Source organism: Nematostella vectensis, chromosome 8 (assembly GCF_932526225.1).
Source record: "Nematostella vectensis chromosome 8, jaNemVect1.1, whole genome shotgun sequence".
Classification (NCBI taxonomy): Eukaryota; Metazoa; Cnidaria; class Anthozoa; order Actiniaria; family Edwardsiidae; genus Nematostella; species Nematostella vectensis.
This window is the reverse complement of record NC_064041.1, coordinates 1002482-1025087: the sequence shown is the minus strand read 5'-3', so window position 1 is coordinate 1025087 and position 22606 is coordinate 1002482. Positions and strand designations below refer to the sequence as shown.

The window sequence follows — 22606 nt, the reverse complement described above, 5'->3', positions numbered from 1 at the left end:
AAAGTTATTTTTAGTCAGACTTCTCGGAAACTTTAGTTGACGATTACCAAATTTTAGAATATCGCTCGCTTTCATTATTTTTCTACTATATATTCATTATTCAACTAGGTCTCTCAAAACGTCGTGTGTATAAAGTCAAAAACGACCCTGAGTAGTCCGGACTACTCATTGCACCAATTATACAAACTTTATACATTTGGATTGTGCTAAGGCGCTATTAGTGATATGAGGCTAAGTTCAAACGTCGTATTATCCATGAACCGAATTCAATGCAAATGCTCGCAAATGAATCAAGTCGATTGTTTCATCTCCATTTGCATGCATTTGCATTGAATACGGCTCCTGGATAATACGACGTTTCAACTTACCCTAACTTGACTGATATGCTACTACGTCCGACCAGTGAGTTGATAGATCGGAATAAGGAAATAAACTGCGTCAATTGTGTGTGTTTTTAAAGAAAATGACACGGACATTTTTAGTTTCAGTGGGTTAAGTGTAATGGGTTGGTTAACTCACTTTACCCATGATGCATTGCTTTAGTACCAATTTTCAACGCCAGCAAAAGGGAAAATATTTGTTAGCATTTTTTACAGCCTTAGTCGAAGAAAGTCTTTAGAAGCTTCAGAATGTCTGTGAACATGAATTTATTTGAAACTGTTTTCGGTTAAGCAAAGAACAAAAAGGCAATGCATTATGGGAGGTGTATCGTCTGTTTTAAATCATGTGCAGCATTCCCACACTGCCCCTCCCCCCCCCCCGACAATTTTAACCCCCAAACAAGAGTAGTCACAAAAAATGATAGCCCTAAATCAGAAATGTTTTTGGAATTCGACTGCCATCCCTTAGAAATGTGATTAATGCTAGGTCCTTTCTTAATGAGTTCATTTGTGGTCCAGACCAAGACACAATCTGAAAAAGCAGGCATAGATATAAGCCCTCAGGGATAGCAGGCATAGAAATAGCCCTCAGGGATAACAGATATAGAAATAAGCCATAAAGGGATAGCAGACATTAAGATAAGCCCTAAAGAGATAGAAAGCATAAAGATAAGCCCTAAAGGGATAGCAGACTTAAAGATAAGCCCTAAAGGGATAGCAGACATAAAGATAAGCCCTAAAGGGATAGCAGACATAAACATAAGCCCTAAAGGTATAGCAGACATAAAGATAAGCCCTAAAGGGATAGCAGACATAAAGATAAGTCCTAAAGGGATAGCAGACATAAAGATAAGCCCTAAATGGATAGCAGACATGAAGATAAGCCCTAAAGGGATAGCAGACATAAAGATAAGCCCTAAATGGATAGCAGACATGAAGATAAGCCCTAAAGGGATAGCAGACATAAAAATAAGCCCTCAGGGATAGCAGACATAAAGATAAGGTAGCTTGATAAAGGGAATCCGTGACCAGTTTAAGCAATTCTACTTTTCACTTTTCAGGCGAATAAGGTAACTGAAATAAAAAAAATTGTCCTTTCGATCTTGAAAATACATTAAAATCCAATTTTTTTCTAATCGAACCTTGTCTAGAGTTAATAATGTCATACCTTTTCCTTTAAAATCTAGCTTATAATAATTTTGCAAAAGAAAAGGGAAATTAATTTTTCTCTAGCTTTTTCTCTATTTCTATCTATAAAAGACACGATTTTGCTTTGGGCATTTTTTATCTTTAACAAAAATGTAGAAACTTAGAACGCATGTTTCCATGTCCCATATTGTCATGGTATCCCTGTGGTATACATTAATTAGCATAAACACATGTGCAAGAACCCGCCATCTTGAATGGTACACACAAAGCTAGAAGCTCTATTAAAAGGTTGAGTTACCAGAACCATAACATGGTGTCAGAAGCCAGGATTTAAGGCAGAGGAAGCGGAAACACACCGGACTACCTGGCCGGTATTTAAAACTCCGTTTGTTGTCAAAATCGTCGAAATATGGCCGAACTCGCTGGTCTTCCGAGTCCTCGCATGGATTGGAGTTCCACAGACCTCCCACAAGCCTTCAAGAAATTCAGAGCTACTTGCGAGCTGTACTTTTCCGGGCCGCTGAAGGAAAAATCAGAGCCGGACAAAGTAAGCTATCTTCTTATCTGGACGGGAGACGAAGGAATCGAGTTATCCTCTACTTGGGCTCTTTCTGCCGACGACAGCAAGAAGCTCGACACATACTGGAGAAAATTCGAGGACTACGTCTCGCCGAAAAGCAACTTTCGCTTAGCCAGATACAAACTACGAACCCTCAAGCCAACAAAAAGAGGAATCAGTGGATTCATTCCTAAGAAAGGTTAGAATTTTAGTCAAAGAATGCAAATAGACAAACACTGATGAACAAATCATTGATGCTTTGATCTTTGGATCAGTAAATCCGAAAGTCCAATCAAAGCTGCTAGAGCATGACAACTCACTAACACTAGACAAGGCTATCGATATAGCACGCACCGCTGAAGCAACTCTAGCGCAGTTGGCAGACATAAGGGCAGAGCATCCAGTCACAGCAGTTAATGCTATAAAGCAATCTAGTACTCACAAAAAAACCCAGACCCAGTCTCACAGTGCAGCATGTGGAAATTGTGGTACTAAGCATGATATGTCAGCAAGGTCTCTTTGTCCAGCTTACAATTGTGAATGTAATTCATGTCACAAGCTCCACCACTGGGAAAGAGTATGTAAATCTAAAAGCAATCCCCAACCATCTAAAGTCCAACACAAGGGGAAACCCAACAAGGGGAAATTTAGCAAGAAAATTCACACCATTGATGAAAGTGATTCTCAAGAGCCCCCTGCATCCCAGTTGTATTACAACTCCATTGCAATTGATAGTATTGTTAAGGGCGAAACCCAAGCCATAGTGAATCTGCAAATTGACTCTGGTCAAGTCACGCAACAACTGCCATGCAAGATAGACACGGGTGCTGAAGGAAACATCCTCCCCATTGGTTCATACACACAGCTACACACACACACACCCCGAGACCAGGACGGTCGACCCCAAGGTTTGAAACCATCAAACACCAAAATAACAGCTTTTGGTGGACACATAATAGAACAGTATGGAACATGTTTGTTTTCATTATCACATGGTGACATTACTAAAAAGTGTGCTTTTTATGTCGTTAACACAGAAGGTCCTATCATACTAGGTCTACCGACATGCAGTGACATTAAGCTAGTTACTCTAAACCAAGCTAAACCAGCCTCAGCGGCAACAGCTCCAGCATCTATTGATCACCCAACAGATAAGTCTTCACTTCTCAGTGAGCATGCCGAATGTTTTAAGGGCATAGGATGTTTTGAGGGGAATTTCACATAACCCTAGACCCTGCTGTACCACCTGTAGTCCACCCCCGAGGAGGGCCCCTGAAGCTCTTCAACAACCCCAGAAAAAAGAGCTTGACAGTCTTGAAGCACAAGGTATAATTGCCAAGGTCACTGAACCAACAGAATGTGTGAACTCTCTTGATTGCGTCACAAAACCCAATGGAACCTCTTAGGCTCTGCTTAGACCCTAAGGACTTAAACAAGGCCATTAAGCGCCCCCACCATCACACCCCTACCATTGACGAGGTCCTGTCTAAGCTTAATGGAGCGCAATACTTCTCTATTGTGGATGTTCGTAGTGGTTATTGGAACATTAAGCTTGACCTTGAGAGCTCCCTGTGTACCACATTCAACTCACCACATGGCAGATACCGTTTCTGTCGACTTCCATTTGGTTTAATTTGTGCTCAGGATGTCTTTCAGCGCAAGGTTGACGAGACCTTCGGCGACCTCCCTGGCGTGACTGGAATCGCAGACGACATCATCATCTATGGTAAAACTCGTGCCGAGCACGATAGTAATCTGAAGGCTGTCATGCAGCGTGCTCATGAAACTGGTATACGGTTTAACCCTGACAAGTGCAAAATCGCTTGCACTGAGCTGTCATTCTTCGGACATGTCATCAGCTCCTCTGGCCTCAAAGTCGACCCAAAGAAGATTGAAGCCATCATCAACATGGACCCCTCTACGAGCCTGACAGATCTGCAGACCTTCCTAGGAATGGTGCAGTTCCTCAGTCGCTTCATTCCTAACCTTTCCTCTGTTTCAGCAGTGCTCTGGGATCTCACCAAGAGCAGCAGTGATTTCCAGTGACACACAGAGCACCAGGCAGCAGTTGTACAGATCAAGCAGCTCATCACCTCCCCAGGCTCCCTCCAGTACTTCGACGGTCGTAAGCCTGTAACCATACAGGTAGACGCGTCCTCTCGAGGCCTAGGTGCTACTCTTCTCCAGGAAAAAGGCCCAGTGGAGTACCGGAGCAAACTCTTGACTGAGACTGAACAGCGCTACTCAAACATCGAGAGAGAAATGCTAGCCGTTGTGCATGGCCTCGAGAAATTTCACTACTATGTATATGGCAGGCATGTCACAGTCCAGTCTGACCACAAGCCACTAGAGGCAATCTTTAAGAAACATATATTTAGTGCACCATCCCGCATCGCACGAATGATGCTCCGCATTCAGAAATATGATGTAAACATCAAGTACATCCCTGGGAAGGAGATACCATTGGCCGACGCGCTTTCACGACTGAATCCTTGTCCTGCCGACACCATTCCCGACCTCGATGTCTCAGTACATGTGCTCCATTTGCATCTGAACGCACGTCCCACTAGAGTGCGACAAATCCAGGCAGAGACCGCGAAGGATCCAGCCCTAACCTCACTCCGATCGATCGTCAGCAATGGTTGGCCTGAGAAGAGATCAGAGTGTCCGCCCCACCTTCACGGCTATTGGAACTATCGTGATGAGATCACAGTCTCCGATGGTCTGATCCTCAAGGGCACCCGCATCATTATTCCAAAGACCCTACAGGCTGACGTCCTCAAGCAACTCCACTACGCACACCAAGGTTCTGAAAAATGCAAGCTACGCGCAAAGGGCTCCGTCTTCTGGAAAAACATCAACATGGACATCGAAGACATGGTGAAGAGTTGCGCCCCTTGTCAGAGAAACGCAAGGATGAACACCAAAGAGCCATTGACACCGCACGACGTGCCGTCCAAGCCGTGGCTCACCCTTGGCTCGGATTTGTTCTTCTGGAACAACGCATGGTACTTGCTCGTCGCAGATTACTACAGCAAGTTTCCATTGGTCCGCAAACTAAACGATGTTAGGTCTGAGACCGTCATCAAGCACATGAAGTCTATCTTTGAAGAGAACGGAATCCCCGAGAAGCTGATCACCGGACACAACACGCAGTACGCTTCATCGATATTTGGCGACTTCAGCAAAACATATGGATTTGAACACACGTCCACAAGTCCATACCACTCCCAAGCTAATGGTTTCATCGAAAGGAACGTGCAAACCGTCAAGAATGTGCTTCAGAATTGCAAGGAGTCAAATTCTGATCCACACCTAGCCATGCTGTGCCTCGGCACCACACCGATCGACCATAATCTGCCCTCACCTGCAGAACTCCTGAATGGCCGAATCTATCAGTCTAACCTACCTGGAGTTTCCAGAACAGCTAGGCTGGACTCAAAGGTAGACCATGATGCCAACTCCAAGCTACAAGCCAGACAGGACTTACAGAAACTCTACTATGACAAATCATCGAAGGAACTTCCACCACTTCCACCCGGTAGTAATGTGTCAGTATTCAACCCACACAACAAGAAGTGGGAACCCGGCACGGTACGCAGTCAGAGGTCAGCTCCCAAGTCTTATACTGTTGAGTTGTCAACAGGTAGTAGGTTCACACGGGATCGGAAACACCTACGGCCATCAGCAGTACCTGCTGAGAAGCCTACCGATCATCCAGATATTCCTGTTGATGGTGATACAGCACAGTCAACATCCAGTGATGGTCCGAGCCTCGCAGCAGAAAAGGCTACAGTAGAGCCTCCCATCATCGCAAGCCCCCAGCCTTTGCGTCGCTCAGCCCGAAACATCAAGCCGCCTGACAGACTGAGCTTGTAGAACACTTGATATGTTTAAGCAAGCATGATTTCACAACACTTATTTTGTCTTGCTACTGTTTGATACACTGTTAACTTTGGACATTGCTATACCTGATTAGCATTATCAGTTTAGAGACACTGAACATTGATTGTAATAGTTTACTTAGGAAAAAGGGGGATGTCATGGTATCCCTGTGGTATCCATTAATTAGCATAAACACATGTGCTAGAACCCGCCATCTTAAATGGTAAACACAAAGCTATAAGCTCTATTAAAAGGTTGAGTTACCAGAACCATAAAACATATGACACAAAGTCCGAGTAATGTTAATGTTCCGCACTGTATGACACAAAGTCCGAGGCCCAGCGGAACCCGAGTCCTTGTGGCTCCTCCTGATGATAATCTTAACATTTTTAATGAATAATAATCACCAAACTATCGGTCACGTGGTCCATGACGATCAAGGCTACTAGTAGTAGCGTGACAAGACACTTTGCATGTCAGGGCTGAAAATGACGTGTCATGTCACAAAAAACACACAATAACAAACGGATTCGTGATAAGACATCACAGCACAGCTAATTCTCTATAAAATACAATAAAAAACGAGTACCGAGCGTTTCCAGGTATAAAACTATAACGAAAATTGTAGAGACCAGTATTTTCATATTTGATGTGTAATTATTACGAGATTCTTTCCAAAAAGTAAGCAAACCATGGCTAAAATAACCCAGTCGACCAACAAACTTTTGTGCTGGAAAAGAAATCGATTCCCATGTTAGATAAAAAAAATAGCAACGACAGTTTTAACGCTCACCTTTCATCTGAAGGATCGAAAGTTCATGTTACGTTGTGTGTGTCATGATTTACAGTAAACATATGAGATCGAAATAAGCCGTTCACTTTACTATGAAATAAAAAGGTAAACTCTCAAAAATATTCTGACCTGACAGTGGAGTCTTAAATTTGGGCCAGAACGTAACTGTCGAAATGCCTGCCCAAATGGCTTGAAACTTCTAAGACCTGTTTGTTTTGAATTTGGTTGATTATGGTTTTTTGGTTGATTTTGAGCAAAACTCGCGAGACCTAACAAAACATCACCAAATAATACCCAAAACTGCCCACGGTCAACATCGTAGGATTCCAGCCCGCTCAACAGCCAATCAGAGCGCGCGTACTATCGCAGCCATAATTTCCCCGCCATGTCCCGGGGGTCGGGGTGCCGTGGTTTCAATTGACTTGTGCATAACCGAGATTGAGGTCATGCCGGGAAATATCGAGGTGGATGCGCCAAAGCCTCAGTTCGATTATCTTTATTCAAGTTTGTTTAACAATTACAGCAAGAAGACAGCTCATAGGCAAATGGGAAAAAGGTGAAAGGAGGGTTATCTTGGATATTGGATGTTATAGATGGTTTCATCGTGGGGCTCAATGGTTTTATTGAAGAGTTGAATGCCGAGTTGACTTCCAGTTTTCTGTTTCTTAACTTTAAATCATTCTGCGGGGTCTCTTGACTTCCATCCGCTTTTATTTATTTTGCGTGGTACTTCCTTATTTGGCAGAACTCGTACTGCCAGCGGCGGTCCCTGTTGTACACGAGATATCAGAAAATAACAAAAATTAAGAACAAGCAACACTGATGCGCACTGTTGAGAAATCCTATAGACGACTTGTACTTAGAAATCACGTGCCTTTTGAGTTGCACACTCGCGCGCGCTTTGGCGTCAAAATAACAACAAAAAGCAACTTATTGTTCAGGCTTACGAATCAGCCAGAGACTTTCTATCAGAAATTACTGATTGAAAGGTTTGAGGTTTTTCATCGCTCTCTGGCGTGACGGCCGTAGCCATTTCTGTGGCTATTTTAACGTGAGTTTGTCACTCAAAAAATTAAATGATTTCTCAGTGCCAAGGCGCCTATTCGAGCACGGTTCACTTGAGAACACCTTGGTCCTTTTATAAGACGTAGCCCGTACCACTGAGCAAACGCACCACCAGATTTTGGTCGCTTAATAGCCTGATAGCTGGCCCATTTATCAATAGAGATACCACTGGGTTCGACCACTGGGCCTCTTGCTTGCGAGGTGAGCCCCGTAACACTGAGGTATCACGACGGTATAGAGGTACCACTTTACAATAATCACACTGTTATCACTTACTCCTGTGCGTTGCCGTGAACGCTAGAGACGCCGCTCAGATAGTACCCAGACGGCACGGAATAGTTGATGTAGCCACGCCAGCTGTTTCGGTAGTGAGTGGTAGTGCAATGGAGTCGCTTGTAATGGTGCCTATGGCAGCACTTGAATCGGAACCTCCTAGAATAGGAACGTTTTTAAAGAATAGCTTTTAGGCCGGCTGTAAATCAGATAATGCGGGCAGTGTTTGCACGGGCTGATGTGGGCAGTGTTTGCACGGGCTGATATGGGCAGTGTTTGTACGGGCTGATGTGGGCAGTGTTTCCACGGGCTGATGTGGGCAGTGTTTGTACGGGCTGATATGGGCAGTGTTTGTACGGGCTGATGTAAGCAGTGTTTGCACAGGCTAATATGGGCAGTGTTTGCACGGGCTGATGTGGGCAGTGTTTGTACGGGCTGATGTAGGCAGTGTTTGTACGGGCTAATGTGGGCAGTGTTTGTAAGGGCTGGTGTAAGCAGTGTTTGTACGGGCTAATGTGGGCAGTGTTTGCACGGGCTAATGTGGGCAGTGTTTGCACGGGCTAATGTGGGCAGTGTTTGCACGGGCTAATGTGGGCAGTATTTGTACGGGCTGATGTGGGCACTGTTTGCACGGGCTGATGTGGGCAGTGTTTGTACGGTCTAATGTGGGCAGTGTTTGTACGGGCTGGTGTAAGCAGTGTTTGTACGGGCTAAGGTAGGCAGTGTTTGCACGGGCTAATGTGGGCAGTGTTTGTACGGGCTGATGTGGGCTGTGTTTGTACGGGCTGATGTGGGCAGTGTTTGTACGGGCTGATGTGGGCACTGTTTGCACGGGCTGATGTGGGCAGTGTTTGCACGGGCTGATGTGGGCAGTGTTTGTACGGGCTGATGTGGGCAGTGTTTGTACGGGCTGGTGTGGGCAGTGTTTGTACGGGCTAAGGTAGGCAGTGTTTGCACGGGCTAATGTGGGCAGTGTTTGTACGGGCTGATGTGGGCAGTGTTTGTACGGGCTGATGTGGGCAGTGTTTGTACGGGCTGATGTGGGCAGTGTTTGTACGGGCTGATGTGGGCAGTGTTTGTACGGGCTGATGTGGGCAGTGTTTGTACGGGCTGATGTGGGCACTGTTTGCACGGGCTGATGTGGGCAGTGTTTGTACGGTCTAATGTGGGCAGTGTTTGTACGGGCTGGTGTAAGCAGTGTTTGTACGGGCTAAGGTAGGCAGTGTTTGCACGGGCTAATGTGGGCAGTGTTTGTACGGGCTGATGTGGGCTGTGTTTGTACGGGCTGATGTGGGCAGTGTTTGTACGGGCTGATGTGGGCAGTGTTTGTACGGGCTGATGTGGGCAGTGTTTGTACGGGCTAATGTGGGCAGTGTTTGCACGGGCTGATGTGGGCAGTGTTTGTACGGCCTGATGTGGGCAGCGTTTGTACGGGCTGATGTGGGCAGCGTTTGTACAGGCTGATGTGGGCAGCGTTTGTACAGGCTGATGTGGGCAGCGTTTGTACGGGCTGATTTGGGCAGTGTTTGCACGGGCTGATGTGGGCAGTGTTTGTACGGGCTGATGTGGGCAGTGTTTGTACGGGCTGATATGGGCAGTGTTTGCACGGGCTGATGTGGGCAGTGTTTGCACGGGCTGATGTGGGCAGTGTTTGCACGGGCTGATGTGGGCAGTGTTTGCACGGGCTGATGTGGGCAGTGTTTGTACGGGCTGATGTGGGCAGTGTTTGTACGGGCTGATTTGGGCAGTGTTTGTACGGGCTGATTTGGGCAGTGTTTGTACGGGATGATGTGGGCAGTGTTTGTACGGGATGATGTGGGCAGTGTTTGTACGGGATGATGTGGGCAGTGTTTGTACGGGCTGGTGTGGGCAGTGTTTACACGGGCTGATGTGGGCAGTGTTTGTTCGGGTTAATGTGGGCAGTGTTTGTATTTGCTGATGTGGGCAGTGTTTCTACGGGCTGATGTGGGCAGTGTTTACACGGTCTGATGTGGGCTGTGTTTACACTTGCTTATGTGGACAGTGTTTGTACGGGCTGAGGTGGGCAGTGTTTGCACGGGCTGAGGTGGGCAGTGTTTGTTCGGGTTAATGTGGGCAGTGTTTGTATTTGCTGATGTGGGCAGTGTTTCTACGGGCTGATGTGGGCAGTGTTTACACGGTCTGATGTGGGCTGTGTTTACACTTGCTTATGTGGACAGTGTTTGTACGGGCTGAGGTGGGCAGTGTTTGCACGGGCTGAGGTGGGCAGTGTTTGTACGGGCTGATGTGGGCAGTGTTTGCACGGGCTGGTGTGGGCAGTGTTTGTACGGGCTGGTGTGGGCAGTGTTTGCACGGGCTGAGGTGGGCAGTGTTTGTACGGGCTGATGTGGGCAGTGTTTGTACGGGCTGATGTGCGCAGTGTTTGTACGGGATGATGTGGGCAGTGTTTGTACGGGCTGATGTGGGCTGTGTTTGTACGGGCTGATGTGGGCAGTGTTTGTACGGGCTAATGTGGGCAGTGTTTGCACGGGCTGATGTGGGCAGTGTCTGTACGGGCTAAAGTGGGCAGTGTTTGTACGGGCTGATGTGGGCAGTGTTTGTACGGGCTAAAGTGAGCAGTGTTTCTACGGGCTAATGTGGGCAGTGTTTGTACGGGCTAATGTGGGCAGTGTTTGTACGGGCTGATGTGGGCAGTGTTTGTACGGGCTGATGTGGGCAGTGTTTGTACGGGCTGATGTGGGCAGTGTTTGTACGGGCTGATGTGGGCAGTGTTTGTACGGGCTGATGTGGGCAGTGTTTGTACGGGCTGATGTGGGCAGTGTTTGTACGGGCTGACGTTGGCAGTGTTTACATACCGGTATATACTCTATGCCACCAACCTGTCCTCGTGATGGTTGCTATGGTGACTGTCAACGCCTGTGATAAATCCGCTGTAGGGGCAGTGGTAGTTGATGAGCTGGTCGAAGTCGTTCACCCAGTTTGACCAGCTGCATCGCCCCCTGGTCGCGGGATTATTCGTGCACTGGTACTTCCACACGCGGTCCCTGTGACAAGCACTGTACAGTCCTTGGATGTTGCTCACAGACTGCCCTGAAAATTGAAAGACTTAATCCACCCCTCCGGCGGAGGGGAATATTAACATTCCAGGGGATGGGACAAGGGCTTTCAGAGACGATTTCCGGGTAAAACTTGAAGAAGACTGTATTTTTAGAATTCTTGAGTTATTTTACATAAGAACCTAGATGATGCCCTTAAATCGGAAGCATTCGAGGTACTTTTTTGTAGGTATTGTGATGAAACCTTTGTTAAGTCAGCTAAATTCTTGATCTAAACGAGACATTGGTCACCGTTATTTTGTTTAACTTACCCCAGGGGCAAGAGAAATAAGCCCGTCCGTCAAAGTTATTCACCCAACCTCCACCGCTTGTACTCGGCGGGTGGCACACGTAGTGCCTTCGCCTGCTACTTCTTCGCCTTCTGTCATACCACCACCACGCCCCAGCTTTGTTCACGTGATCTACGACAATCATAGCCACAAGCAATAGCGCAATGTAACACTTAGTGCGCATGACAGGGCTGGAACAGATCAACGATAAAGATCAACCGCAATATGTTAATATGTTAATGATACTAATGATAATTTTATATAAAAATCTCAATGCTTTACAAAAAGCCAAATTTTCTCTATTCTACTAAATTTTCATCATTATCATCATCAAAATAATAAATGATGCGCCTTGTCACGTGACCTCGATACCCTGCGCGCCTTGTCACGTGACCTCGATACCCTGCGCGCCTTGTCACGTGACCTCGATACCCTGCGCGCCTTGTGTTGTGACACCGATACCCTGCGCGCCTTGTCACGTGACCTCGATACCCTGCGCGCCTTGTCACGTGACCTCGATACCTTGTGCGCCTTGTCACGTGACCTAGATACCCTGTGCGCCTTGTCACGTGACACTACAGGTAGCCCAATGACTCACTTCAAAGTGCGATTTATAGTACTTTATTGACGAAAACTTCCAAAAAATTGAAATGGAACATGAATTTTCAATTTATCGCATGTAATACCAATAGCTCCTTTTTGCGACAAAGTTCTGGAAACGCTGTAATTTGGCTATTTTTTAGACGAGAGTCAAGTCTGAACTGTTTACAATACAACACCATAAGAGCTCGTGCGTATCAACGTGCGCTTCTAACCTTCACAGAGGCTGTATCGCCACATATTGAACTGATTTGGGCAATATGGTCAAAAAGCTAACGCTCAATTTTGCGTCGGTCTTAAATAAGTGCAAAACATGTTGTCTACTTTTATGTGCTACTAAATTATTGCGTGTTAATACAAATACAATTTTTAAATGTGTGCGCTCTCCATACATTGGGTCGTCCTTGGTAAAAAAATCTAGAGCAATCGCATAAACATTGACTGTTCTGTGCGAAGTTTAAAATTGATATAACGCCCTCTATTGATGATCTGGTGATTAACGCGCGAGCGACCTTAACCAATAATAAGTGAAACTTTTTTATGCCAAAGAAATTTCATAGCAATAAAGGGCACGAGATGAAGTAAACGTGAATATAAAATGCATTACATGAATAATAGAGCAAAGAAAAAGACTAGGGAAAAGCCGAATAAAACGTAAAAATAAATTATATATGAGGTGTAAGATAAGGAGGACTTACCCTTAGCAATAATCTCTTTGAGGAATTTGAAGATTGCTTACACTTGGCTTGCGTTGTGTTCTTTGTGGCCTTGTTGTGTTCTTTTATGGCCTTCGACTAGGACACTTTTGTTGTCAGGGAGAAAAGGAAGTTTGAGCGTTTAAATCAATATTTATTGGTTTTGGCAGTTTAGAGGGTTGAGCAAGATAATACAAGCAATCTAGGATTATAAATAAATCATTATTATTTTTCAAATTTATAAAAGTCTTCGCAAGCCAAATGTTTTAGATCTTAAACGTTATTTTTCAAGTGATTAGTTGATTCTCCGAAGTTATGTTGAAATTCCAAAAGAAAGAAAAATCAGGACGAATATACTGTATATCATGTTATTATTATTATTATTATTGTGTACAGGAAGAACAGGAAGTACATGCCACATAAGACAAACAATTTCGTGATCGTACAAGATAGGGATATTTCTATAGACTTCCTCTTTCTTACAACTTTTCAAACCATGTGCTTTTACTTTGCCTGCGCGCGCACTTAACACAGTGTTCCCATATAATATAACAGATTATGCAAATATCGAACAATTTAAATTTTAAACAATAATAGAATGGTTATTTGGCTTTTGTCATACAAACTAACAGAAATATGATTTAGCTATTGGAAGTCGTCGTCTATTGGAAGTCGTTATCATGGTTAAAATGTTCACTCATGCACATGACATGCAATGTTAAAACATTTAGCATGTTCTTTAGAAGAATGATTTAAAATTTACATGAAAACAACATAAACAAAAACACTACAAATAGGAAAGCAAAATTCAACTTTGTTTAACCCTATTCAGACTGGGGGGGGGGGGGGGGACTCTTTAAGCCCACCTACGGGAAAATTGCTATAACTTCTGAACCATAGCAGCTAAGAGGCTAAAACTTGGTGACTTTTCCTAAAATCTATCTGCGGACGTTTTGATGCCATTGACATGTCGCGGAGATGCTTCATATTTTGGTCGTGTTTCTCAAATTTAAATTTCTCTTTTGACTTTATGAGTTTGTTTAAGTTTCACAACAGCGCTAGAGTTTTTTTACCTCGGATATTTTTGTATCGGCGTGTTGGGGGATTAAAACTACGATTAAAACTACGGAAAGAGTGCTTGTCTGGATGGGTTTTTTATGAACTCAACAAAATCCCTCGTGGGCTCATCAATCACGTGACATCATGCCCACAGGGAACCCAATAACAATAATAAAGATAATGTCAATCTATGAATGTCAGTTATATATGAGTTCAGACATCCTCCGGGGGGGCGCATAGTTGCCGGGCCCAGTCTGCGATGCGGTCCCTTGTGGCAGCTGTAATTCGCATGCTTCTCCTGATAGGTTGGTTGGACTGGAGCTGACCTCCTGTCTGCGCGTCTGCAGTTTCCCCAACATCAGTAGTAATCTCAAGGGGATATAGCTTGGAGATAGGTCTGTTCGTGTGACCCTTAGCTGTTTTTAAGGTTACAGCCCGTACACATCCGTCGGCACCTCTAATTAGATCTTCCACTACGCCTAGTTTCCACTTCAACCTCTTTTTCTCGCTGTGGATCTGGACGTCCCCTATCTTGACGCGTGTTTCACCGCTGCCACCTGTTGCGCCATGGAAGCACCGCAGCGAAGTGAGGTACTCCTGCTTCCAGCGCTGCCAGAAGTGTTGTATAACTAGTGCTACACGGGTAGCATCCCTTCGGAGATGAGCATCGTTTCCATAGCTCGGGTCAGTTAGTTCGTCCGCATCAGTGTCAGGATGTGGGAGACTGGTAATCCTCCTTCCATACAGTAGATGGGATGGTGTGAGAGGGTCTTCATCATTTATGTCAGGAGAGACATATGTTAGTGGGCGGTCATTAAGGATAGCCTCAATTTCCATGACAACTGTCTGGAGAGTGACTAAGTTGATGGATGCTCGGCCAAGGACTTTCTTCAGCGTCGTCTTCGTGAGGCCGATCAGCCTCTCCCAAAACCCTCCATACCATGGAGCTCTTTTCGGGATGAACTTCCCATCTATCCCTTGTTTGCCGAGCTCCTGTTTGAGCGTTGGTGAATTAAACAGGTGCTCGAGTTCAGCAGCCGCCGATTGGAAGGTACTGGCATTATCAGAAATGATAACGTCTGGAATGGACTGGCGACTTGCGAATCTACGTACGGCGAGAATGAATGTTTTGACTGATAAATCTGAAACGACTTCAAGATGTACAGCTCTAGTAACTGCGCATGTAAACAAACAGATATAGGCCTTCGAGTCAGTTTTCTCGTTTCGTATATATAGTTCTCCCGTAAAGTCCACTCCTGTAACCGCAAAGGGTCGGGACTCCCGGAGTCTGAGGCTTGTTAGTGGCGGAGCGTCTGGAGCTCGGTATGGAGCACCGTTCACTTTTTGGCACGTTACGCATTTGTTCAAGACCCTTTTACTTGGAATCTTCCCGAAGGCACCCAGAATTTCTGGCGTAATGCAGTTAGTGTCGAGCTAACGCCAGCATGTAATTGGCGTTCATGCGTGTCACAGATAATGAGGGTCGTCACGTAGTCTTTCTTCGGAAGAAGAACTGGAAACTTGGCGGTTTCAGAAACAGGGGCGTTGTGAATCCTCCCGCCACAGCGAAGTAAGCCATCGTCATCCATGAACAGGCGCAGCTGCCGTGTCAAAGGGGTCCCAGACTTGTCATGGGCGGAAAGGTTTGCTATTTCTTTGGCTTAAGAGTGGCGTTGGCGATCGTGGATCCATGTCCTTTCTGCTTTCGTCAGCTCAGTGACCATCAGAGGTCCGTTTCTGCTGTCAGTGGGGTTTCTGAGGTTATGGACGAACCTCAGTACAAGAGCGGTTACACGTTGAAGTTTCCTCAGTGTGCTGTGTCTAGTGGGATCCATGATCGTGCTGATGCTTGGATTCTCGACTGAATTCGCGTCTGTTTCAGAGTTGGTTTGCTCTCCTAACACATCAGGTTCTGGGGTAACTTTAGGTTCTTCCTCTGGGATCTCAACAAGAAGGGTGGTGCTTGATTCCCACGTTGGCCAGTCACATTCTGAAGTTATCCAGGATGGACCATGCAGCCATGCTGTTGATGCTTGGAGCTCTGCTGTGATTAGACCCCTCGTTAGTAGGTCTGCTGGATTATCGCGTGTGGGGCAGTAACGCCAACTAGATGGCTGAGAGAGACGCTTGATTTCTCTGACTCGATTACCTACAAACTGCTGAAGTTGCTTATTACTGTGAAGCCAATTAAGCACGATCTGGCTGTCCGACCAGAAGAATGCTTGTAGATCAGGAAAATTCTTCTGTAAAGAGTTCAGCAAGTACTCTGCAAGGTTTGCACCAGCCAGTGCTGCCATAAGTTCTAGTCTGGGGAGTGACAGTTCCTTCACTGGAGCGACACGTGACTTCGCCATCACAAAGGAAGACTGATTGGCCTGCCGTATGTATGCCACAGCTCCGTAGGCTTTCGGGCTATCATCCACGAACACATGCACCTGGGTCGTCTCGTTGGCTGACCGATTGCTGAGATAGCATCTAGGAATAGTAAGATTGGTTGATTGTCGGATTTCTTGCGCAATGCTGAGCCAGCGAGTTCGTATCTCCCCATTCAGGGGTTCATCCCAATCTACGTTTAACTTCCAGAGGTCCTGGATAAGGATCTTAGCACGGATTGAGATGGGGGTGATGAGGCCTAGTGGGTCATAAATCTTAGATGACTCCCTTAAGATCTCTCGCTTTGTGACAAGAGTGTCGTCAGGTGCTAGTAATTCTTTACATGCAAGTGTTAGCGTGTCGGTTGAGGTGTCCCACCGTAAGCCTAGAACATTGACACTGTCGCAGTTGGCATCATTCACTCCATCAAGGGTAGCACGATGGAGAAGGGGTTGGCTATTGGATGCCCAAGACCGTAAGTTGAACTTGGCTTCAGTCATGACACTTCTTGATTCGTCATAGTAACTCGGGGCCTCTTGATGTGTTTCACAGCCGGTGATGATGTTGTCAACATAGAGAGTCCTGTATGACTGGTGTCTTATGATTATCAAGGTGTGTTTGAAGGACAGCATTCAGCATAAAGGGGGAGCTCGCAGAGCCAAAAAGGACCGACTTGAAACGGTAGGTCTGGAACTCACTTTCGGGGTCACCGGGATCGGAAAGCCATAGGAACCGGGTCATGTCGCGGTCAGCTTCGCTGAGACGTACATGGAGGAAAGCTTTTTCTATATCAGTAGAAATTCCAATAGGGTGGGCGCGAAACCGCACTAAAATCGAGCCCATGTCGGCTAGGTAAGGTGAACCGACCTCTAGGCAGTCGTTCAGACTTGGGGTCGAGGGAGCCTGGTGACAACTACAATCGAAGACAATACGAATGGGCGTGGTCGATGACTCCTTTTTTACATGGTGGTGGGGTATGTAGTGGGCGTGGTCAGACGGGTCAGGGCTGCTAACCTTCTCAATGAACCCTCTGGCCTCTTGTTCCTTGATGATGTCGTCATAACTCTTCATCAAATCTGGTGTCTGGTGAAGTCGTCGTGCGGTAGCCCTTGTGCGTCTCTCGCAGATACTGAAGTTAGTTGGGAGAGGGGCGTGCTCTTCCTTCCAGGGAAACCCAGCAATGTATGTGCCGTCTTCGTCTCTAGTGATCGAGGTGGCCTGGTAATTAGTCAAGAAGTTCTTCTCAGGGGGGGTCAGCATTGGGTGATATGCCCATTGACTCTAGGGACCAAAATTGCTGTAGATCAAATTCATCTTGGTGGGCTGAAATGTGGAATATGTTAGTCACATTGCCCTGCATCCCCCTGGCCCTTACAGGACCAGATAGTAGATAGCCCAATTTGGACTGCATAGCTGTGGGCCCCTCTTCCCCTCGGATAATCTTATCTTGAACAATGTCACAGTAATGGTCAGCACCAATTAACAAGTTGATCTCGAAATTACAACAAGCACCCGGAGAGGAATCCTATCCCCTTGCTCACTGATTACTTCAACATTTGTAACTTCTAGTCTCCTAAGGGAATGTTCTGTTGCCCCGAAGGCAGACATGGAGATATTCTCCCTTGAAATAGGCTTTGCGCCGAGTTCATCAGCGAGTTTCTTAGTAATGAAGGAGCGTTGCGCGCCCTCATCGAGAAGTATGTTCACCTCCCTGCTAGTATTCCCAACCCTGACATGGCTTACGGCAGTTTTTAGAAGTATCGGATACTCATGGGTGATGCCATAGGGGTGTGCTGGTGCTAATGTGGTATGAACCGACTGGGATTGCTCTGCTTGGGGTGGGGGCTCCTTGTTCCCAGGGTGAGGACCTTGCCCCTTGTCTCTCTCGCAAATTGTGGTGTGATGTTTACCTCCGCATTGACGGCAGCGAAACTTCGAGGTGCATTTGGAGCTGATATGGGAGGATGAAAGGCAATTATAACAGAGCCTCAGCTTGACAACAATGTCCTTCCTTGCCTTAGGGTAAGAAACGGTGGCGCAGTTATGTGAACTGTGCTTCCCTTTACAGTAAACGCACTGAATGACCTTGGGTTTGCCTTTCCCCTGGGGACGAGGCCCCTTTACCCCGGTAAAGAATGAGGCTGTGGGTGTAGATTCCGACAGGAGGGGGGATCCTGCTTCTAAAAACTTAAGCTCATGCTTAAGAGCTTCCCTCAGACCTTGTATGGTCCAGTCCCCCCTTGTTGTATCCTGGCTAGGTTGCGCTTGGTTTCATTAGGGAGCTTTCCTAAAATAACATGAATAAGGAGTTCCCCAAAGGAGTCTTGGGACTTGCCGAGGGCTGCTAGTGCTCTTATATTGGTTTCCAATGCATCACAAAAGGGGCGCAAGCTCTCAAGATTGCTTGTGGGAAATTGCAGATCTAATAGGGCAGTCATATGAGCATTCGTCACTCTGTGTGTTTGCCCAAAACGTTCCTTGAGAGTGGCCAGTGCCTTCACATAATTATCCCCTGAAATTAGGTAGCCCCCAATTGCTTGCTCTGCCTCCCCTGAAACCTGGGCCTTCAGGTAATTAAATTTGTCTACATCAGGTAAGCCTGGCTTGCTGTGAACAGCTACATTAAAGGAATCCCAGAAGGTCATCCACTCCAATGGGTCCCCACTAAAACCGGGCAAGTTCAGCTTTGGGAGACGTGTGCTATAGGAGTTGAAGTTACTTGCTTGGGGAATGAAAGGCTCATTGCTGGGGTGAGTAATGTTTGGGGGCGGGACAACTTGAGTTGTGTTTGAGAGTGGCACGACTTGGGTTGGATCTATATTGGTTGGATTTTGAGACATGGAAGAAGCGCTTTGGGGAGAGAATGTTGAAGCGACAGACGGCGGAACGACGGGGGAGGGAGTATTAACACTTGGTACATTGTCATTGTTAATGATTACACTTAGCTTTGCAATCATATCTGTGATCCCTTCCTGGATTTCCTCCATTTCCATTATTTCCTCCTCCAAATCTTCAGGCTTCTCGATTTTCGGGGCTATGATCTCATCTAAGTCTCGGAGTTTCCCAGCCTTTGCTTCGAGTTGTTGCGTTGTGTTTTTCGCCGATGCGAGTTCGAGTTCGGTAAACCCGCCATCTTTGGTAAAAATCTCCTCGGATTTCTTCATTAACTTCGTAAGATGGCTCCTGTGGCCTCGCCGAGAGGCAATTAGACGTTGCAGCTCCTCCATCCTGGTCACGGCACCAATGTATCGGCGTGTTGGGGGATTAAAACTACGATTAAAACTACGGAAAGAGTGCTTGTCTGAATGGGTTTTTTATGAACTCAACAAAATCCCTCGTGGGCTCATCAATCACGTGACATCATGCCCACAGGGAACCCAATAACAATAATAACGATAATGTCAATCTATGAATGTCAGTTATATATGAGTTCAGACAATTTTTGGGGGAGGGGTGGGTAAATTTGGCTCTCTCAAAGCTGTTGTTGAAAATGTCACTAGATTTACTAGATGGCACTTTAAAAACTAATATTATGCATTTATCATTACTATGAGCAGTAATAAAATAAACTTTTTGTGTAATAATTCCAGATTTTTTATTTCTTTTGCAAAAATCATAGGAATCCAAGATGGCGGACCCAAGATGGCGGACATTCTTACAAAAAATGATTTTAAACGTTTTTATGGCCTTTTTGCATTGTAAAGCCGTTAAAAGGTTGATTTTGACATATCCCAATGATGCAAAATGATTTCAACCCGATATCTTATAATTTAGGCAATATTTAAAAGAATAGCTAGACATCGTGTTTATGACGTGATTGTGACGTCATAATTGATTCGACCACACCCAAAATAGGGCGTGACGTTATTTTGCATGCTGGTGATCATTGTCTGTAAGTTTGTGGTCACAGCCTAAGCGGTCCAGTCACAGACAGCTCAAAAAAGCCCAGTCTGAATAGGGTTAAAGAAGTTAATAAGGTATTTTGAAATAGCAAAAAGTTTAAACAGATTTCATATATCAGTATAGATAAGAATTGTTAAGCAAACTAAAGAATGTTTTTTTCGATGTTTTGGTTGTTTATGCGTTTAACTTCTCGTATTTTACTTATGAATTTGTTAGCTATGCAGAAATAAGTTTTTAGAATAATAATAATAATTTATCAATTTATATTGCGCTATTTTCATATAATGATCAAAAGCGCATTACAATATAACTAAATGTTGAACTAATATATACAATAAAATTTACAATTATAATCGAAAATAATATGAAATAATAGATTCATAGGAAAAATATTGAATAAAAAATAAAATAATAAAAATACAAATATAAATAAAAATCTCTTTATATTGATGATTATGTGATATCAAGTGTTAAAAGCTAATTTAAAAAGATGAGTGCGAAGATAATATAGCGATTTAACGACTAAATGGCTAAGTGGCATAAAACGCGCACGGTTTCGATGTTTTAAAGTCTCCATGCATCATATATCGTTTTGTTTTGAATTGAAGCATCTAAGCATTTTTTACAAAGCAATTGGTGCTCAAAAGCTACATCATCTACAATCCCTATTTCAAATAAGTTTGCACTTTTTCCCTTCGGACTGTTTAAAGACGGTAACGTTTTATATTATTTTATAAATAACCATGCGCGCTCACGATATCTATTACTTTGGAATCTTGTCCGATTTTCTCTTCGCTTTGTCCCTCGTCGAAAAAAATATCAGGATTCTCCAGAAATAGAGCTAAGTTTTTATTCATGTTCCGACCATGTTTAATTCGTGACTGCAATCAGTATATTATTTGTATAACTGACTTTTGCTTCTCTCCAATGGCAATGGACTCCTTCGGGGATCACAGTTACACGTATCTGTCTTTTCTAACTAATGCACTGCGTATTTTTTTTTCCATTAGACACTCACCCATGCTCTGTAAACAGCGGAGGGTGTACGCATCTATGTCTGGTGAAGCCTGGGACGAGTTTTAAGTGCGCATGCCCAACGAATCCCACCGCTGCCAACTGCTCGACGAATCCAATGACGACTCAGACACCATCAACGACAAAGCCTTAGACAACGACACGACAGCCGACAACAACACAACCTCCGACAACAACACAACCTCCGACAACGACACAATCTCCGACAACGACACAACCTCCGACAACGACGCAACCTCCGACAACGACACAACCTCCGACAACAACACAACTTCCGACAACAACACAACCTCCGACAACAACACAACTTCCGACAACAACACAACCACCGAAAACGACACAACCTCCGACAACGACACAACCTCCGACAACGATGCAACCTCCGACTACAACACAACCTCCGACAACGACACAACCACCGACAACGACACAACCACCGACAACAACACAACCACCGACAACAACACAACCACCGACAACAACACAACCACCAACAACGACACAACAACGGACGACGACACAACAACCGACAACAACACAACAACACAACCACCGAAAACGACAGAGCCTCCGACAACGACACAACCACCGACAACGACACAACCACCGACAACAACACAACCACCGACAACAACACAACCACCGACAACAACACAACCACCGACAACGACACAACCACAAACAAAGACGCAACCACCGACAACGACACAACCTCCGACAACAACACAACCACCGACAACGACACAACCACCGACAACGACAGAACCACCGACAACGACACAATCACCGACAACAACACAACCACCGACAACAACACAACCACCGACAACGACACAACTACCGACAACGACAGAACCTCCGTCAACGACGCAACCACAGACAACGAGACAACCACCGACAACGAAAGTGCCTCCGACAAACGATCACATCATCTACGACAACACATCCTAGTGGCGTCTGCGTTCCTTGTGCTAATGGGGCTACCGGTAGGAAAGGACTGGGGCTAGTAAAGGCTTTATTTGTGCGTGTCCTGAAGGATTCACTGGAATCAGATGTGAATTTTATTACGGTGAGTACACAAAGATAGCGTGGGCGTTTCACGTACGCAGATGATGGATGGGTGATTAGTGGAGTCAGGGAGGGAGGTAGGCCTTGGGTGAGGGAGGGAGGGAGGTTTTGGGAATGGGGAGGGAGGGTTAAGAGGGCAGGAGAACGAGAGTAGGAACTTAGAGTCTGTTAACATTATTAGATAGGCGAAATCACATGACTCTTAGAGTTGTAAATTCAAGCCAAAATAAACACAGTAACGTAACGGCAGGGACCTTTTGACAAAGCAACTTTCAATCTGATTCGTAAGTGCTGAATAAGTTGCTTTTTAGTTGTTATTTTGCCGCCAAAAGCCGGAGCGCGCGAGTTTATCACCCAGACGTCACGTGATCTCTTAGTGTAAGTCTCCTATTGACTCGAGTATTT

The 22606-nt window shown here is 45.4% G+C and overlaps 5 protein-coding genes across 5 annotated transcripts; 1 reads left to right on the top strand and 4 right to left on the bottom strand.

The window, feature by feature from the left end:
• Nucleotides 1–3480: 3480 nt before the first annotated feature.
• On the top strand, nt 3481–5967 carry LOC116605331 (uncharacterized protein K02A2.6-like). The gene is made up of 2 exons (XM_048731451.1): nt 3481–4120; nt 4190–5967. The coding sequence occupies exons 1-2, from the start codon at nt 3481–3483 to the stop codon at nt 5965–5967; spliced, it is 2418 nt and encodes an 805-aa protein (XP_048587408.1).
• A 1279-nt stretch (nt 5968–7246) lies between these two features.
• LOC125570076 (hemagglutinin/amebocyte aggregation factor-like) lies at nt 7247–12837 on the bottom strand. The gene is made up of 5 exons (XM_048730869.1): nt 12767–12837; nt 11451–11659; nt 10963–11173; nt 8108–8263; nt 7247–7535 (listed from the first exon to the last, which is right to left on the bottom strand). The coding sequence occupies exons 2-5, from the start codon at nt 11650–11652 to the stop codon at nt 7481–7483; spliced, it is 624 nt and encodes a 207-aa protein (XP_048586826.1). The 5' UTR covers nt 11653–11659; nt 12767–12837; the 3' UTR covers nt 7247–7480.
• Nucleotides 12838–14035: 1198 nt separating this feature from the next.
• Nucleotides 14036–15401, bottom strand: LOC116610255. The gene is made up of 2 exons (XM_048731450.1): nt 15313–15401; nt 14036–14927 (listed from the first exon to the last, which is right to left on the bottom strand). The coding sequence occupies exons 1-2, from the start codon at nt 15399–15401 to the stop codon at nt 14036–14038; spliced, it is 981 nt and encodes a 326-aa protein (XP_048587407.1).
• An 82-nt stretch (nt 15402–15483) lies between these two features.
• Nucleotides 15484–16695, bottom strand: LOC125570185. The gene has a single exon (XM_048731447.1). It carries the CDS (start codon nt 16693–16695, stop codon nt 15484–15486), a length of 1212 nt encoding a protein of 403 aa, XP_048587404.1.
• Nucleotides 16696–16958: 263 nt separating this feature from the next.
• On the bottom strand, nt 16959–17470 carry LOC116613569. Its single transcript, XM_032374134.2, has 2 exons — nt 17210–17470; nt 16959–17108 (listed from the first exon to the last, which is right to left on the bottom strand). Exons 1-2 carry the CDS (start codon nt 17453–17455, stop codon nt 16986–16988), a joined length of 369 nt encoding a protein of 122 aa, XP_032230025.2. The 5' UTR covers nt 17456–17470; the 3' UTR covers nt 16959–16985.
• Between the last annotated feature and the right edge of the window lie 5136 nt (nt 17471–22606).